Genomic DNA, 18,442 nt, shown 5'->3' on the forward strand with positions numbered 1-18,442 from the left:
CTCCCCCCCACCCCCTGTAGCTTTGATGGCACTCTATCTCCCACAGCATACAGCTTCTGAGGTCTTCCTGTGTACAGCAAGCCACTTGTACACTGAGCTACTCAGCCTTTGACTGCATAATTCAGGTCTTTTTCATGAGTCACCAGAAATACTATAAGGATTTCATTCATTATGCTGCACTTCTTATTTATAAAATAAATTTCAGCCTTCTTATTTGTCAAGAAGCTTTCATCATTAGTCTTATCAAGGCTGGGCAGTTTGTTTTTTCCCTAGTGCCCACAGTGATATCCTGATTTGTGAAAAGGGGGGAAATATTTCTTATAGAAACAGTCAGCACTGAACTAAGCAATTAATCAGCTTATTTCCCTGGGATTCACGGACATGGGTATGTGGTGTGAGAACTGAGAAGCCAAGAAATTCTTTTAGAAACTATATCTAGTTTTGCACACTAAGGAAGGATGTCCAGATCCTCTTCGAAAGTAGTCATTGTTTGGGGGTGTCCTTTGAAACAGCACCCTCTGATGCCATGACTCAGTGTCATGCAGGTGCAAGGAAGATGCTGTCCTGAAAATGAGCAGTTCTTCTCCATCTCTCTTGTGCACAATGTGAAGATTCTTGTGAGGCCCAAAAGGGGTAGGAAAGGAAGAAATTATTTTTTAAGTGATAGAGAATGTCTGGGGGGGAGGAGTTGACATATGCTGTTGGAATGTGTTTGATTTTAAGACTTTCATGTTGTCAGCGAAAGAAAAACCACTTGCTCTTGATAGCAGTAAAGAAATAAAAATATAGGCTCAAAAACGTCTGAAAGGAGTTTTTGATGCTTGTTGTGTCTTGTTGTTCTAATCAAGCTTCTGGTCGAAATCAACTCTTAACCATAAGTAGTGTCAGCCTTGACAAGCCAACGTTTTCCTGTTTGCTTCTTTTACAATTGAAGTGCAAAAATAACCTAAGTTGGTGTGCAAAGAAAGCCCATAATAGGGTTAGAATTGGGAAAAAAAACCCTGTCCCATGCAGTGATCTGCTCCAAGATCCCACTCTGGTTCTCCACCCAGTGAGGCATCATGTCTTGATTGTATTCCCCGTTGCCCTTCCAGAGCTCATACAAGGAGGTGTTGAATTTCATGGATGAAATAGGGGGAAAAGGTTAGTACGAACAAGGAAAAGCAGCTGAGTGAGACACTGTGAAGGGAGCACGGGAAACCTAAGCTCAGTGGAGTACATGGCAACAAAGAAGGTGAACTGTTCAGGTACAAAATAAAAGACGGTTTGTGGAAGATGGAAAGGGAAGTTGCATGTTATGGGAAAGATGAAACACAGAAGAAGCATGAGAAGAGAGGAATTCTTCTACACTCTTGTAAGTGTGTACCTTGCCGAAGAACATGGAAGTGGATATGGGAACAGACACCCACAAATACAGAGGGAAAGAAAAACAAAGAATGTAAAGAGGTAAAAAAAATCATAAAAGAGACCAGTGTGCTAAGGCAGCAGTGGAAAAGAGGAAAAACAGAGGTGAAAGCTGCAGGGAGGAAAAAGGAAAGGGACTGCATAATCCATAGGAAGGACTGCACTACAGAATTATGGCATTCAGAATTTCCTGCCTGGAGCCAGTGGTAATTTTAATGCCAGAGCTTTGAATTACATCTTTTGGCATTTTGTTTTTCATGTTGAATGGTAGTGTATAGAAGGTAAATTATTCTAATTTTAAAGTTTTAAGAAAGATGTAGCTGCACAAATAGATCTTGCTGCAGAATTTTTTTGTAAGATTAATTATTCTTGGAAAAAATGTTATTCTAATAAGACATTCACTGATATTTTTATTTGTAATATGAGACTTCTAATAAGTTCTACAAAACTTACAAGGAACTTGTAAAATTTTGTAGTGTAGTTTTCATCTTGGTTTCTTAAGTGGCCTGGGTTTCTGGATCATGTTTGTCTAAGAACATACAAACCCAACATTTGATGTTTGAAGCTGGTTTTTGTCAGGCTTTTAAAATTCATTATCTACAACACGTTTGATTAGTAAAACAGCTGTTGAAAGGAATCCACAGAGCCATAAATATTACAGATGAACAGTGTTTTTTCTGAAAATACAGCCACTTGTTACATTTGAGTAGGCCAGATGGCACAATCACTGCAAACCATTTGGGCAATTAATGTGAACATTCTTTCAGATGTGTTACATATGTTGGCTTTCGAAAACCACTTTGAAAACCCTTGGTGCTAGCTATTAATGCAAGATGCTAGTGACAAGAGTTTGTGCTGGACAGATGGCTTATTCCACATCCATGTGCAAGAGCTCTCCTTTGCACATGAGGGCAAATGATACACTTGTTGGAGAGGTTTGGCACGTTTGCTTTTTAGCTGCAGTAGAGAATTCAGTTGCTAATTACACAGTAACTCAGTCTGACACTGAAATTACTCGAGAGGGAAGATTATCACAGATTTAATTGGGCTTTGGAACAGCTCCAGGAGGTTTCCATTGATGTCTGTTTATAGCTTCAGAGCAGACTCTACAATAAATGTAACAGATCCTCCCACTGTCTGTATTTAGCCTTTTGCTTCACATGCATGAACTATATGAGAGCAGAAAACAAAACAATCTATCCAAGACTTTTCATGTTATTCATCTTTGATTTGAAAAACACCTTTGAAATCACATTTAACACTATTTTGTCTTTCTTTGCAGTCACAGGATGTACTCATCTTGGGCAGGCTTATGCTGACAGGGACGTTTGGAAACCAGAGCCATGCCAGATCTGTGTGTGCGACTCAGGGTCTGTTCTCTGTGATGACATCATCTGTGATGATCAAGAGCTGGATTGCCCCAACCCGGAGATTCCTTTTGGGGAGTGCTGTCCAGTTTGTCCACCGACAACAACAGCACCTCCAAGAGTAAGTTTATTCCCAATGTTGTTTCTTTGGTGTTGCTGCCTTCTTGATCCATGTCAGCCTCAATGCAGTCTGGTTTTAGAAGATCTTAGACACTTTTAAATGCCACTCTCTGACTTTAGGCAGATGCTTAGGATGAGCAAATTTTGCGAAATCAAATTCAAAAAACGGCTTGAACATTCACAGAGCTGTATCATTTTTTTTGTGTAATATAAGAATAGTTCTGTACTCTAACAGAGAATTGGTACCAGTTCAGATAAAATACTCCTTAGTATTTTGGGTTATGCAGCTTAAAACATTAAGTCTTTCAGCTCAGTTCTGCATAGATAACAGGCACAGATAAATAGTAGAAAGGGACAGAGGGCAACAATTAGCCATTACATTTTTTTATTTTATGAAGAAGCATAGGAATAAGGCAAACACCTTATTTGTTGACTGCATGCTCAATCTATAGCCATGAAACTAGTGCCAACATAGAGTCAAAGAAAGAGAATTTTCACAGCATTTTGCAAGTCTGCATTTCTTACCCATTCAGTTCTACATCAGTTTTACAGAGTAAATCTCCTTTGCAGACTTATTGCTGACTTAGTGCCCTATAAAGAAAAGGTGATTCAAGCTGTACTTCACTAATTTATCATCACCTTGCTTATAGGCATCAGCTTTACACAAACCACTTGCAGCAACTTAACCTCAGGAAAATCAAGAGTGTTAATACATGCCAAGTCTCCTGCCTAACCCCTTCTGTGAGTGAGCCAGTTACACTGAACTCCAAGGATATCTGAACATTTCATCCATGTTTAAGATCCATGAAGTTCTCTTAAAGTATATAAACCACCACAAACACATTGAAGATTATTATCTAGACTATAAGAAAGAGATGTGGATATGAAAGAGAGAAGACGCATTTCTGCAGCTCTGTAGTATATCTGCTTAAACATGAAATGTCATACACAAATATGTCACCTAGTGTTATTTGCACCACACTAGTATGACTGTGCTGCTTCCAGGATTACATGAGCTACTTAACTTACAGTTTGAGAGGTATAAATGAGTGGCACATACAAGCCTGCTGGAGATTTAAGTACACCTCCCTCTCTTGCTGTGTCTAGACACTCATTTTATCAGTTCTGGGGTTCCTGATAATGAAGGACATGTGGGGTACTTCCCCCAGCCTCTCTTTTACACACACACATATATATGAGTTTGGTCAGCCCATTGGAAGCTGGTTTGCTAACCATGGATGGTGTACAGGGAGACACCACTTTGAAAGGTTCAAGATAGTTTCAGCTGAGTATTCTTTGCTACCACTAGCAGCCAAGGATAGAAAACAAAATGTGAAACTGAATGAATTATTAATTGAAAAATAAGTATGTTGGAGCAGTAAATCTGAGAATTTAAAATTAGCTACATAATCACACTTAACATGCTGGATATGGGCAGGATGCAAGAAAGCTCTCCCTTACAGCATTGCACAGTGGAATTCAGTCTCCATTGTACTCAATGGCAAGGCTCTACTGGCTTCATTAGTGCCATGGGTGAGTCAAGAAAATGCAGACAGACTGACCAAAAACTCCACAGCTTATTATTGCTTTATTTTGATTCTCTTTTTTAATGTAATTACTTTTCCTTTCTTTCTAGACTCCTGAAGTAATCAGTCGAGGCCCCAAAGGAGACCCTGTAAGTGCAGCTTTCTTTTCTATGGAAACAGCAGAATCAAGACCGAATTCCTGCAGTGATATATATCCCATTCAAGCTGATAAGATACTCAGCTTTCATTGACATCTGCACTGTGTGCAGGACTCTACCAGGTTATTTTAAGTAGCCCTTTAGCTTCAACAAAACTCTCAAAAATTTAAACTGGAAGAACGAAGAGAGAGAGAGAGAGAGAGTTTAGTCCTAAGTGTACTCCTAGTAGGAAAAAAATAAGCTATGGACTCCACTAGCAGTATTAACTTTATATTCATGAATTGAATGTTTAATATTTCTAGTGTGTTTGATCAAATATCAATTTGCAATAAGGCTCCAGCAACTAAAAAGTGTTTCCGTGTGTGAATTTTGTCTCCTGTGTCTTTCTTGAATGTTTGGTTGTGCCACTGTGTTTAACAGAGGTTTCCTGCCACAGCCACACAGACTGCTCTGAATGGACAGATTTGTCCTGCAATGCCCTGACAGTTGGAGGTGAGTGCCAACATCTGTATGTGCTCTGTTTGTGTCTTTGCAGGGTCCTCCTGGGGCTCCAGGCAGTAGTGGTCCCCCTGGCCCACCAGGACAGCCAGGGAGTCCTGGAGCTCCTGGGTCCCCCGGGATCTGCCAGAACTGTCCCAGTGTAAGTGGAGGCGTAAGTCATCGTTATGTTCAACTTCTCCCTTGTTGCCCATAAGCAGACAAATCAATACTGCAGGCACCTGTCCCTTGCACCTTCGTAGGTGCTTTGCTTTCACTGGCCTCCATCTCTCATTTGTGCCTTTGAAAATTACAGTTGAGTGGTAGGTGGAGTTTTCTTGTTGTTTTGGAGGTTTGTCCATGCAATTTGCCTGGAGTGCAGTTAAATCTCTGCCTTATTTTTCAAAACTTTTAGAGACAGATCTGTTGAAGGACTTATGCAGCTCAGAAATAGTCTGACCAGAAGGAGAGTGTAGGAGGAAGTATGTCTTTTTAAGCTTAATGATTAAGGAACTCTCCTACTTTCCTATATTTTATGGAACGTATGTTTAATAATGAAACATTCCCATGAGACTAGACTGAAACACATGTCTTCTGCTGGCAGAGAAGTGCCAGGCAAGTACTATTTGCTGTGTTCCCTCTTTATTTCTGGACCACTGAATTTTGAATTCATTTCTGAAGAGCTGGGCAGACTCAGCAAGAGAGCTAATTGTAACTAAAGTTTCTGTACAGTTGGATTTGTTCTGGGAGCTGAGCCCCAGGCAGTGACATTGTCTCCCATGCAATCAACCAGATTTACCAGATGAGATTTCTTTAGCACAAAGCTGATAAAAGTCTTGTTAAAGCAATTGCTGCTTTTGAATATAGGCCACTGATTCAAACTGCTATGTATGCTTCCCACCCCCAGGTAAGCCAGAAACTGAGACAGAGGTCTTGTTTTTCTTTAATTCTGAAAGGCATTGCATCTGCAGGACTGAGCTTCTGGGGGAGGTCCCCATGGATCAGTTAACAAGTCTCCATGGACATCAGAGTAGTAGCAAGAGACCTAGTGGTTTGGGGTTGGCAGATGCAGACACAGGAGAGGATAATAGACTGAAATAGTCATCCATTCCAACACTGTATCAAAGATGTGCTGTTGAATCCTGACTCAAGGGTTGTACCACGTCAGCATAGGAGCTGGGCCCACAGTGGTTCAGGATATCAGGCACAGCACTGCAGGTATTCAACCCTTCCTGCTCAACCACCTATGTGCTGTTAGGGCTTAACTGCATTTAACTAAGTCTGTTAATGTGAAATCGCTGTTAGGGCTTAACTGCATTAATACCATATCATTTAACTAAGTCTGTTAATGTGAAATGAGTCATTCATTAGTCACAGGTAATAGAAATCATTAAAATAATAATAAATAGTTGCATTCTTTAGTGCAACAGAGAATATTTCATCAACATCCTAGAGTGACAACTAAGTCCAACAGAAAAGAGACTGACAAAGAAAATAGGGGAAGAAGCTTAAAAGGAGCCAAACAAGAATAAAAGGAGATAGAACAGTAATTTTTTGGTTCAGCTGAGCCCCAGTTGTCAAGATGAAAACTGAATGCGCACAGCCTGGGGAGCTAACATTACCATGACCTCAGAAGGAAGACATTGCCTGTGCTTCTCTTAAGGATGATTGAAATATATGGTAGCTGTATGTCAAACAAGCACTACTCAGTAGATACCAATGTAAGAGAGGACTTGACTTGATTCATAGCAATCGCATATATTTTCTTTTTTTTTTCCTTTCTGTTTCTCTCTATTTCTTTCACAGGCTTTCTCTCCACAGTATGAATCCTATGACGTGAAGGCTGGTTCAGTTGGTATGGTGTACCCAGCACAAATTGTAAGATGACATAGCCTTTTTCTGCCCTTTCTTTTTTGTTAAAGAACAAATTTTCTGCTTGTAGATTATACCTTGGATGTGTATGTGTCATGATTTTAGTTTAACAATATAGGTTTTCATTTAATTATTGCCTGCAAGTTAAATACTGTAAATACTTTCTTATGCTACCTAAACATTTACCTCTTTCTCCCTTAGGTATGTTCCTCATTTTTCTGATTGACATTCTTCTGCTACTTGCTACCCTTCCTTCCACCACTTTTTTACTTCTTCCACTGCCCTTAATCTTTACCCATTCAGTATCATTCTGTCTTTACTCAGTATGATACTCACTCCATACGTGTTTACTTTTCCACAATTTGCTTGATAACCAGTGAGTAAATCCTTCTTATAACCATTGTTTTTCATGCTAGAAGTCAAAATATTTTCACTTTTTCTTTTTACGATTACCATTTCTTTACCTACAGCTATTCAAACTGTGTATTAAGGATGGTGTGTCTGCCTGCTAGGCCTGACCCGAGTTTTCCACAGTTTTTTTAGTGAAAAAAAGCATGGATTGCCTGAAGAAGTTACTACTGAGCTAAGCTTCCTGTATAAATAAATATGAATGTTGCACATCATGATTTTCCTTTTAGGCACTGGGATTTAGAGATACTCACCATGAAGCATTCTTGATTCAGGCAGTTTGCTATACAGAGGAAGTGGTGAATTGCTTTTATTTGAAATTGGCAGCTGCTTCATTAACCATAATTGTTATTTTCAGTCCAGTTCTGCATAATAAGACTTGGTTATCACATGCTGTAACATATCAAGGTAGTTCCAAGCAAATATGTTATTTCTCATAGTTCCATCAGACCATCTTGTGAAGTAGTTTACTAATCATGACAGCTGTCTTTCCTGAAATACAATTCATTATGTTCTCGCCTTTATTTTAATCTGTTTATTTCCATCTCCTTTGTTTGCTGATATGACCATGTATTGGTCTTCTCCAAGCATTGTTTTTTGTATTTGTTTATTCATGTATTCATATTCATCTCCTCACAGGTTTTGCCCACAGCTTGTCATATCATCTGCATTTTGCTACTTGGTGTCTTAATATGGGATGTGCTGAACCAGGCAGAAAATTTCTTGTGCTCTGACCCCTGGACATGGGTTAAAAAAACCCCACAAAACTACCTTATTGGGCACTCTAGAATGTCTTCAAGATTGTCTGTGTACTTTCAGGTCTTTTATATTGCATCATGCCATACGTGACTGCAGTTACAGGCAGATGTGACTGAAATCACTAGAACAAAATGTTTATAATTAGCATTACATAGATTAATTGCTTTATTGTTTTATAAATTTATCCGTTTTCAACTTAAAACTTCAGTTTGAATAAATATCCAAACTGAAATAATTTGGAAGATTAATAAAACTAAGAACTAAAACACCAACATTCATTCATGGGTGGTTACCTGGCCTGGTATTTCCTCAATCACACATCTCTTCATAGCTGCCTTCCCATGGCTTTCCACTGTTTATAGACTGAATTTATGCTTTACATCACAGTTTGTCTTTACTAGGTCGTACAACCTCCACATATTGTCTTAGTCTCTTCTCACCAGTGTCTAACTGAAATTTGTTCACAGTCTGGAGATACTGGCAGCAAGCACGTCACCCCTAACTAGCAGTTTATCTCACCAGTGTATGCCTTGAAAAAATATTAACTTGTTTGTTTATAGCCATATGTGTAATCAATTGGTTGCTATTGATGTGCTGATGGCTCTGATTCATGTTGAATCTATAGTTACCTTATACAAAATGAGTTCTAACAATTAACAGCAAGGGGCTGCTTACTGGAAGGCAAACCCATTTACCCAGACCCTAACTGCTTTGCCACTTGCTGTACTTCTTCTCCTAGAAAATAGCAAATGTTACAATGATTAACCTTTTTTAGGCAAAAGGCAATCTGTAATGTATAACATCTGTAATACATGACCTGTTCTGACAAAATATGACAATATTCCATTTGAATTTTGTGCACTATTGAACTATGGAATATGCTGTGGTTCTCATGTAATTCATATATGTAATTCTTTTGCCTATATGAAACACAGGAAGAGTTTAATTTAACAAAAGCTCTTTGTAAAGAACCACATACAGCTGCAGTAGACTGTGCTGTCATTTTCTGGTTTGCAGAAACAAATGCTTTTGTGGTTGTTGCTACAAGAAGTAGAAATAGTGAGGTTCTGGTTAGTCCAGACCTCATTTCTTTCTTATGGCTTAGTACTGTTACAGTTCAGAAAAGGTTTCACTGGTGAAAATACTCCCCTTATTGACAATGACAAAAATGCATTCTTAATTCATTATACTTGAGAAGTCTAGGGTCATAAACAGAGTTTATCATCAAAATTTCTTCCAATGTTTTCACATGTCTATGTGATATTGCTCCTAAGTGCAGGGAAGAAAATAGATAATTTGTTTTAGAAAGCAAAATCCAGCACCAATGGATTAGTAAGCGGATTAGTCCACTTTGGCTCTCCCACTGAAGATGTAGTGATAGGTTAATAAAGCTCAGTTACAAGGCAGAGAAGCTGAAGCTCCTTTACTCTGTTTAACAAATTTAGAGTTCCAGTTATCTGCTCCTCCACTTCAGGTAGCTGAGAAGCTGAAATGAGTACATCCTTCTGGGGGTCTAGATGGGCAATAGTGACTCAAAAAGGAAAAATTGCAGCTTTGAGAATCTTGTGGAGTATGTTAGTTAAGCCTGCAAGGAGAAACCCAGTGAACCCTTTTCTGAAGGGGCTGTAGGTATTACACAACTTGTTTATTTAGCAATGTGAATATATAATGCTGCTTCCTTTTTATTACTGAACCAAGTGATTCACTGCACTGTGATCTTTTTTCCTCTGTACTAATATGTAAAAATTTGTTTCACAGTTATTGATGACTATTGCAACTGCATTAAGCTTTGTAGCTCTATTACATTAACGTAATTGCTATTTTTTTATCTACACTACAGAGTGGCTTTCCAGGCCCTCCTGGCCCCAGTGGCCCCCCTGGCCCACCTGGTCATGCGGGTCCCCCTGTAAGTAAAATTAATCTTTTCATAATCATCCCATATTATTTTATATGAGACTATTCTCTATCATAAATATTATCTTTTCTAGTGATAAATCTCGATACTATGCGGAAGAATCTTATGGCTAAATGTCATCTTGGGCTGCACCATCTATGTATCACCAAGACTGAAGAGCTGAGGGCTATGTACTATGCCTAAGTCTGTGTGTTCCCCCAAGCTTTCTGCAATTCTGTGGGGTATCAGCTAAGGTTGTTTTAAGACATGCCACTGCCTGGCATCCTGTTAGCTTTCCCAAATGTTTATCTGTACAAAAATTTAACAGGAGGTAAAGAAAAGTGGGAATACTAATACCCCTTCAGCAAACACATGAAGGGGCTGTTTTTGGCATCCATTGCCTTTTAGAGGAGTTGTTGTAAGTCTTTTTCTTGGAGGCATCCTCTGCTTGGTTCTGCTGATTTCATCTTTGGTCATTTGTTGACAGTTCTCCTTACAACTATGAGATTATAAAATATAACAGCACCACGAAATGGGGCATGTAATTGTTCACATCTTAACTCCCTTTTTTCCTGCATTATAGGGTTCTACTGGATACCAAGGCTCCCCTGGAGAACCAGGACAACCAGGCCCTCCTGTATGTATGCATTTTGTATCACTGTTAATGTTAATGATCTTACAAGGGTGAATATGTGTCAACACTGGAGTAGATTGAAATTTTACAGTTCATTCTATCTGTTTGCTATGATGTATGTCAAATGTACAAGTATTTTATGATGCCTAAAGCATTTTTAGTTTGAAAGAGACTTAATATTTTTTGCAATTGCAATTAATATTGGTTGGTTTTTTTCTACAGGGTCCTCCAGGCCCTGCTGGAATAGTAGGCCCAGTTGGTCCACCAGGAAAAGACGTAAGTTCACTGTTACTCATCCAGTTATTAATAAATGGGAAGGGGAAAAAAGTTCATTAAATGGTAAAACAGCAGAGCACATTCTGATGCCATCTAAGAATTTTTAATTTCTTCCCATTTTCCCATCTGACTGTAAGAAACTAGATTTGGCTTACATTAACTCTGGTTGTACATTCCAAAAAAGTTTAATACACTATTTTGATCTGGTGCAAAATAAAGTTGCAGTTATAAAGAAAACCAGACAGTAGTGGTAGTTTTCTGCTCCCTTTAACTCTCACTTTGAGAGACACAGCCATTGGCATCATCTTCTGTATCACAGCTGACAAGCAAGACAAACAGCTAAAGGTTTTGTCCATTTTGAGTGTTTTACCATGAAAAAAATTTTCTGGAAGCATGTATTTCTAAAGGTTAGCTGGAAATCACTTAACTAAAATCTTGTTATAAATTGTTTTCCAGCAGGCAGTCATGTAGTGAACTGTCATTGCTATGCGACCTTCCCCACTGTCCTAGGTAGAAGTTTCACCTGCTTATTCTGACTCATCTTGATCTACTAGAATTGGTGCTTTGTCAATAACTAAAGCAATAGCAAAACATTAAAAAAGTTTCCTTTCCTTCAACAGGGAGAACCCGGGAGACCAGGCAGAAATGGAGAGCGTGGACTGCCTGGATTACCGGTATGGAAAAGCCCCCAGTAACAACAGCCTACTAATCAAAGGTTTTGTTTGTCCATTTCAAGGTAGTCCAGTGAACATGACACACAGTGTACACTGGCTTCTGCCCTTCATACCATAAGTTCATGATTTATTAATCTTTCTATGTTTATGTGTTTAGGGTCACAAGGGACACCCTGGGATGCCTGGGATGCCTGGGATGAAGGGTCAACGAGTAAGTATTGAGTATAGCTAAGCCTGTTACTCTGGTTGAATGATGGTGTTGCACAGTTGTGCTCTTTCAGTCATTAGTTCAAAGAGACTGAATCATAGAATTAAAGGCAAATTTCTGAATAAGGTAATCTGACCTTCTGAAACAAAGACTTACATTTCATCCCAAACTCTGGGCTGCAGCTTTCCAGGAAATCTTCCACTCTTAACTAACTGCCATGGAGAGATGTAGGATTCATAATTGTTGTTCATATAGTACTCCAGCAGCTGATAGCACTCATTATTGAAAATATACCCCTTTTTGGGTGCTTAATATTTGCCAAGAGGCATCAAGTTTTACAGAATGCAGGAGGAATACTACCCACAGATATGGTTTTCCTTTCCCACAGGGTTTTGATGGAAAAGATGGTGCCAAAGGTGACAGCGGTGCTCCTGGTCCAAAGGTAAAAACTGTAGTGTCATCTTTGTAATAGGTGATGACTTCCATTATTTGTTGTATAACTGTCTTTGCATCTTACACAGTTATAAAAATCCAGTAAACATTAAAGAGATCCATTTAATATCTCCATGAAAACAATAAGAATTATTCCAGAGGAGTTAGACTTTCTGAACCACATCATGTCCCAATTTTCTAGCCATAATAAACATGAGATTTCAAAATGCAGGACACGGCTGGGTCATCTGACTTCATTGCATAATATTTTAAAGACTAAGTCTTTCTGATTTTTTCCTGTTTAATATTTTGTTTTGGCACCTGTTTAGACCTCGCAGGCGTCAATTCATGACGAGGACACTCAGCACCACGCAGAAAGCAGCAATGGATTAGACTGTCTTGTTTCTGTGTCTCTTCCCATTGATTAAACCAAAAACATCTTCTCAGCAAAGTTTATTCAGTCATTGGTGTTTTCTTTCCATAACAGGGTGAAACTGGTCTTCCTGGAGCAAATGGATCACCAGGCCAACCGGTAAATATATGCATCCTGTAGTGTCACTCATCATTCTCTTAACTTCACTTACCCCACCATATGCATTGATCAGTACTGAGATATGCAAATAAGATCAACGTCTCTTTGCTCAGCCATATTATTTTGGAAGCCATTTAACTGACTCCTTTTCATGTTTTCTAGGGACCAAGAGGTCCAGCTGGTGAAAGAGGAAGACCTGGGAATCCCGGCGGCCCTGTACGTAACTGCAGCCATTGTTCTTACCAGAGACAGCACATATTTGGATTCAATATGCTCAGAATTCCCTATTTCATCGCTTTCCTTACAACAGTTGTAATTAAAATTATTAAAGGATTAAAAGGATTTTAAAGAGGATTAAAAAACTATATAGCATCTGTAAAATCATACATGAGAACTTTTCAGTCCCCAGTTAAAGACATAGCACATCTAATTCACGATGTGTTCACAACCTTATCCTCTTTTTCCTTTTTTTAAATGTATCAATAATGTGTTCACCACCTTATCTTCTTTTTCCTTTTTTTAAATGTATCAATTACACATTGAGGCACAGTTCTGAGTTTCAGCACAAGCTCAGATTCAGCCAATAGGAGCAGGAAGGAGGAGTGGAAGCAAAGGGCAGCAGGAGAGGGCAGAGAGAGGAAAAAGTAACTTGTGGAAAAAAGATAAAATCACTCTTTGACTGAGATTAGGGGCTACATTCTTTGCTCTGAAGGAATTCGTAATTCATAGCATTCAACGCAATCAACAAAGCACACTTAAACTATAATAACCAGCAACTTGTTTGTACAAACACTAGATAACCTGAGCACAGAGCCTGGTCTACAAGACAAGCAACAGGGTTTAAATCACAGCACTGTTTGGTTAGGTTTTTGGAGTGAAATTTTAGTCTTTTATATGAATTAGGAACAGCTGTTACTTTGAAATATCCATCTATTGCAATCTTACTAATTCACACAGACAACACTTTGTTATTTCTTTATGTAATAAGAATACATCTTTACATCATTCTGTCTCATCATTACAGTACAAGTCTCATAAAGTGTTGGATATTCCTTCACAAAATAACTAATTATTACTTTAGAATTACACAGTTGAGGATTCCTTGGGTCTTGGTCAATGAAGTGGGAACGTAGAGACACAGGAATATGGTCTCACAGTCATGGACATGAAAGCATGTGGGTTCTGTACCCAGGGTAGTGCTCAACACCTCTCTTCTTCTTGCAGGGTGCCCATGGCAAAGACGGATCTCCAGGAGCAGCAGGCCCACCTGTAAGATGACTTACAGATGTTTGACTCTAAGCATTTGTGTTGCTAAAGTCTAGTTACTTCCAGCTGGTGTCCTGCAGTGCCAGCAAACCCAAAACTGGGAGTGCACTGGTTTAAAAAAGAGCATTTTATTCAATTCGATTTCATATCTATGTTGGATAAGATTCTTAGAGCATACAAAGCAATAGGAGAGATTTAACTGTGTAAATCAGGAAATGCAAAAATCCCAAAGCAGATTATTTTCAGAGAACATATGGATGAATAGAATTGCTGTACTCTATGCAGATCAAATTGTGAATGGTCTTACTAAACTATTATTTAGCTGTCTGAGGTGGGCTAAACCTCTTCTTTCCCATCTGCCTGGAAACCTGAGCACATCCACTTTATGTGGCCTATTTTTCCCCCTCCTACACCTTTTTATAATTAGAACAGACTGTGAACATTTTTATAACTTAATCTCCTTAAGGATAGATTCCATTTTTGAAATTTGCAACATGGAAATTTAGCTGAACATGTAAAAGTCCAGGTAGCTTAGATGTAGGTGTGATATTTTAGGACTAGCCAAACTTCATCTTCTACAGCATAATTTATATTTGCTATTTTGCCAGGTGTTTCCTTACTCAGAGAAAAGTCCCATGATCAGACTTTTTTTTAACTTAAGATTAATTACATTACCTTTTGCATTTATAGTATTTCTTTTCCTTTTAAGGGTCCCCCAGGCCCTCCTGGAACTGCAGGATTTCCAGGCTCTCCAGGTTTTAAGGTATTCAGCTAAAGATGCATAATTAAATGGGATTTGGTCCTTTCTCTACTCACACAGCTCATGTCACTGTTCATCACTATTTTACAAGTCCTCCTTTTTCTGGCTGCTATCACACTGTTTGCAAGCCTAGAACTGATATGTTTTCATATGCAGCACAAGACAAACCCTATCCTCATCATCTTCGCCCAAAACACCACTAAGTGGTAGGCCCCATGCTCTATGTGGTGTTATGAGAGGGACTTGAGTCAGAGCAGCTGTGCAGCATGTACTGCCTGGAGCACATGCATTCCTCATGCCTCAGCACTGGGGACATTGTCTCTTGCTCATGGTGGTAACCTTCTTCCCAAAGCACACAAAGATGCCACAGTAGAGGAAGAAACCATTAAGCTAATACTCATTGCCCTGGAGACAAGACTAAAATTCATTCATTTTCGCCTTTTACATTTTTTCTATAGGGTGAAGCTGGTCCTCCTGGTCCTGCTGGTTCTAGTGGTAGTCCTGGAGAGAGAGGAGAACCTGGTCCTCAGGGTCATGCTGGGCCACCTGGACCTCAGGTACATAAATACCACACGGGATGTGAGAGGTGTTGTGTCACTTGCTCTTCACAAAGCCCCACATGCCCTTTGGTTTAGTCCTAGGTTAGCAGCATTGCTTATTTATACATTTCTTTTCCCAGGGCCCTGCTGGAAGGCCTGGAAGCCCTGGCAACAAGGGTGAAATGGTGCGTACTGGTCATATCACTGTCTTGTTGCACTGTGTTGGTGAGGGTCACTGTTTGGACTGGGTAGAGCCCACCAATGCTGTACTTTCTTCATCCCTATCTGCTGTTCACTCTCTGCAGGGACCTTCTGGTATTCCTGGTGCTCCTGGTCTGCCAGGAGGCCGTGGTCTTCCTGGTCCTCCAGGTACAAGTGGAAACCCTGGCGCAAAAGGCAGTCCTGTGAGTTACTAATATTCATTACACTGGTTGTACAAACATGGTGGCAGTAGCTTTGATACCATTAAAAAACCAAACCATTGAACTTCTCCTATTCACTTGAAATCGTCTAATAAATGATCTTATAATGAAAATAGGCAAATATTTTATAAATATATATTTATCTTTCACACATTTAGGTATTGCTATATATAAAAATATGATAATAATACTTCTTTTCCTGAATGATCTATCCATTCAGAAACTCCCAACAAAGATACAGCTTGTCTAAAATGGCTGTTAGACAGAATCTGTTATTTTACAATCCTAATTTCGCCTATTTAAATCCCTATGGGCTGAGTCCACAGTACACTATACATAGTGAGTTGTACTTACCCTTACACTGTCATTTACCCCAGCAGGCCACACTGACAGCCTTACACCATATGTAGTCCTTTGTCAGAGAAGATAGTCAGGGACTTCAAGCAGAAGACTTAATGATGTCTGAAATAGCTCAGAAACAGACATAAAATTTTATTCAGTGGTGTTTGATGTTGTATCACTTCTCTCCTCCACTGGGCATTTAAAGAACCCCATGCATCCCACACCCAGGTTCAGCCAGTGCATGCTAATTCCTTCACAGAATGTAAAATAATGAAAATGAGTCAATAATTTGAAAGATACCATTTCTACTTTCTACAATTTTAGTACATCTAGTAGCTCTAGAATGATACTCTGTTGCAACCTGTAATTCAACAGGATTTTCTCCTTCTTAGGGAGACCCTGGTAAGGATGGTGCAAAAGGAGAACCAGGCCCAAAAGGAGAGCGGGTGAGTCATTTTAAAATGCATTCAGAGGCTTCTTCCAAGGAATTCTGAACCCTGAACCATTCCCCACACAAAACCCATTTGGTTTTTTGGGAGACTTCTAACTTCACTGGTGGGCTTGGTTTTTGTTGTTGTCAGGGTGAAAATGGCACCCCAGGTGCTCCTGGACCTCCTGGTGAAGAAGGCAAGAGAGGTGCCAATGGTGAACCTGGCCAGAACGGCATACCTGGAACACCTGGAGAGAGGGTGAGCTTCTCTAGATGAGCACACACAGGAGGTACCTTTGGAGTTCAGACAGAAACAGCAAATTCTGGTGTTAGAAATACTTTCAGGAGAAATCTGGCTCCAAACCTCTTCTTATCAAATTCCAGATGTGAAATTGGGTCACGAAACTGGGGAGAAATCTTATCTAGATTCTTCTCTGGACTGTAGTGCTTGGATGTCAGTCTGAAATTAATTTATTTCAGGTTTTGATATTGAAGAAGCAGTGATCTTATATACCTATAAGTTGCACCAAAAGCTTTGTGCTGAAAAGCAACTATGAACACTTGAGAACTCCAAGGGGGAGTAAACAAATACGATAATTACTTCTCAGTTAGAAAAAATAAACAATCACAAAAATGTCTGCTCTGGCAAGTGAAATTAATATTAATTCTTCTACATTCAAGATATGTCAGCATGTCTGTTGTCAATACATCTTAAATGTCAATAACAATATTGTCAGGATGTCTTCCACATTATAAGATCTTTATTGCCAACAGGTTTTTTGGCTAGTAGATTCAATAACTTTCCAAATACCATTCTCACAAAGGGATCCCTGAATTGATGTATGCAACAAAATAAATAGCAACATCACTACAAATTTTGTATTTCTATCCCACTCGGAACCAAAGTAAATTGTGCTGATCTGTTTATAACTCCCAACGTAATAATTGATTGCAAGATTTGCAGAAGGTATGAGGAAACCAAAGCTTTACAGTGAACAAATTACTCACACTAAATATATAAATGGGGCTGCAAATTAAATTTTATTGTTCAAATTTCTTATAAGCAATGAAGAATAGTAGTAAATATAAATATTAAATCAATACAATAGAGCTCTTTTCAGTATTGAATTATAGGAAAATACTGAATGTGATGGGGCTTTTATATTACTTTAGAAAACTCATAAATAATGATGTAGGGCCAGTTAAAACCAATGGAGGCCAGAGTATGATTTCAACAGGAGTGTTATAACCAAAGAGAAAATAGTCTGTAGTCCTTCTTAATACAGTGAAATGTCATTTCCATCTTTTTTATTTTCATTAATTTTCATAATAATATGTCTAATGGTAAATAGTTCAGAAGAAAAACCCCAGTTGCCATTGCCATTGTCTGTGGTCCATATTTGGTTCTTTCACTTGGCAGGGCTCTCCAGGTTTCCGTGGCTTACCCGGCAGCAATGGACTTCCAGGTGAAAAGGTATAAATCTTCCTCCAAAAAACCTCCAGACTTTTGGAGAATCCATATGAATTTGAATGGACAGATTCAGATTCAATCTGATGCTCATTTCCTTGCCGTGAACCTCAACATCTCTTTTAGGGTCCTGCAGGCGAGCGTGGCAGCCCAGGGCCCCCTGGCCCCAGTGGACCCGCAGGGGAGCGTGGACAAGATGGAGGCCCAGGTCTTCCTGGATTGAGAGTAAGACAGGACATCTCCAAGAAAATTGGATAGGCTCTATTAGAGATGACTCATCTGAACAGATACCATAGAGAAGTCCAATTGGAAACATTGTCTATGAATTCCTTAAGTACATCTGTTTCTAATTCCTTAAGAGTAGGTCTCTTGATAGTGTGATAGGTAGCCTTGCAGAGACATGGGATGTTCCCAGAACACCTGGTAAAGGAATGAGGAAGCTTTGGTGAAGCTGAACATACTCCCCAGCTCTCA

At 39.2% G+C, this 18,442-nt stretch overlaps 1 protein-coding gene across 1 annotated transcript; it reads left to right on the forward strand.

The window, feature by feature from the left end:
* The first annotated feature begins 381 nt into the window (after positions 1 to 381).
* LOC103806819 lies at positions 382 to 18,191 on the forward strand. The gene is made up of 19 exons (XM_009079528.1): positions 382 to 385; positions 2,687 to 2,892; positions 4,528 to 4,566; positions 5,111 to 5,215; positions 6,859 to 6,907; positions 9,850 to 9,901; positions 10,569 to 10,622; positions 11,516 to 11,569; positions 12,166 to 12,219; positions 12,697 to 12,741; positions 12,904 to 12,957; positions 13,966 to 14,010; positions 15,226 to 15,324; positions 15,447 to 15,491; positions 15,612 to 15,710; positions 16,463 to 16,516; positions 16,652 to 16,759; positions 17,921 to 17,974; positions 18,095 to 18,191. Exons 1-19 carry the CDS (start codon positions 382 to 384, stop codon positions 18,189 to 18,191), a joined length of 1,317 nt encoding a protein of 438 aa, XP_009077776.1.
* Positions 18,192 to 18,442: the final 251 nt, after the last annotated feature.

Source organism: Acanthisitta chloris, unplaced genomic scaffold, assembly GCF_000695815.1.
Source record: "Acanthisitta chloris isolate BGI_N310 unplaced genomic scaffold, ASM69581v1 scaffold41427, whole genome shotgun sequence".
NCBI lineage: Eukaryota > Metazoa > Chordata > Aves > Passeriformes > Acanthisittidae > Acanthisitta > Acanthisitta chloris.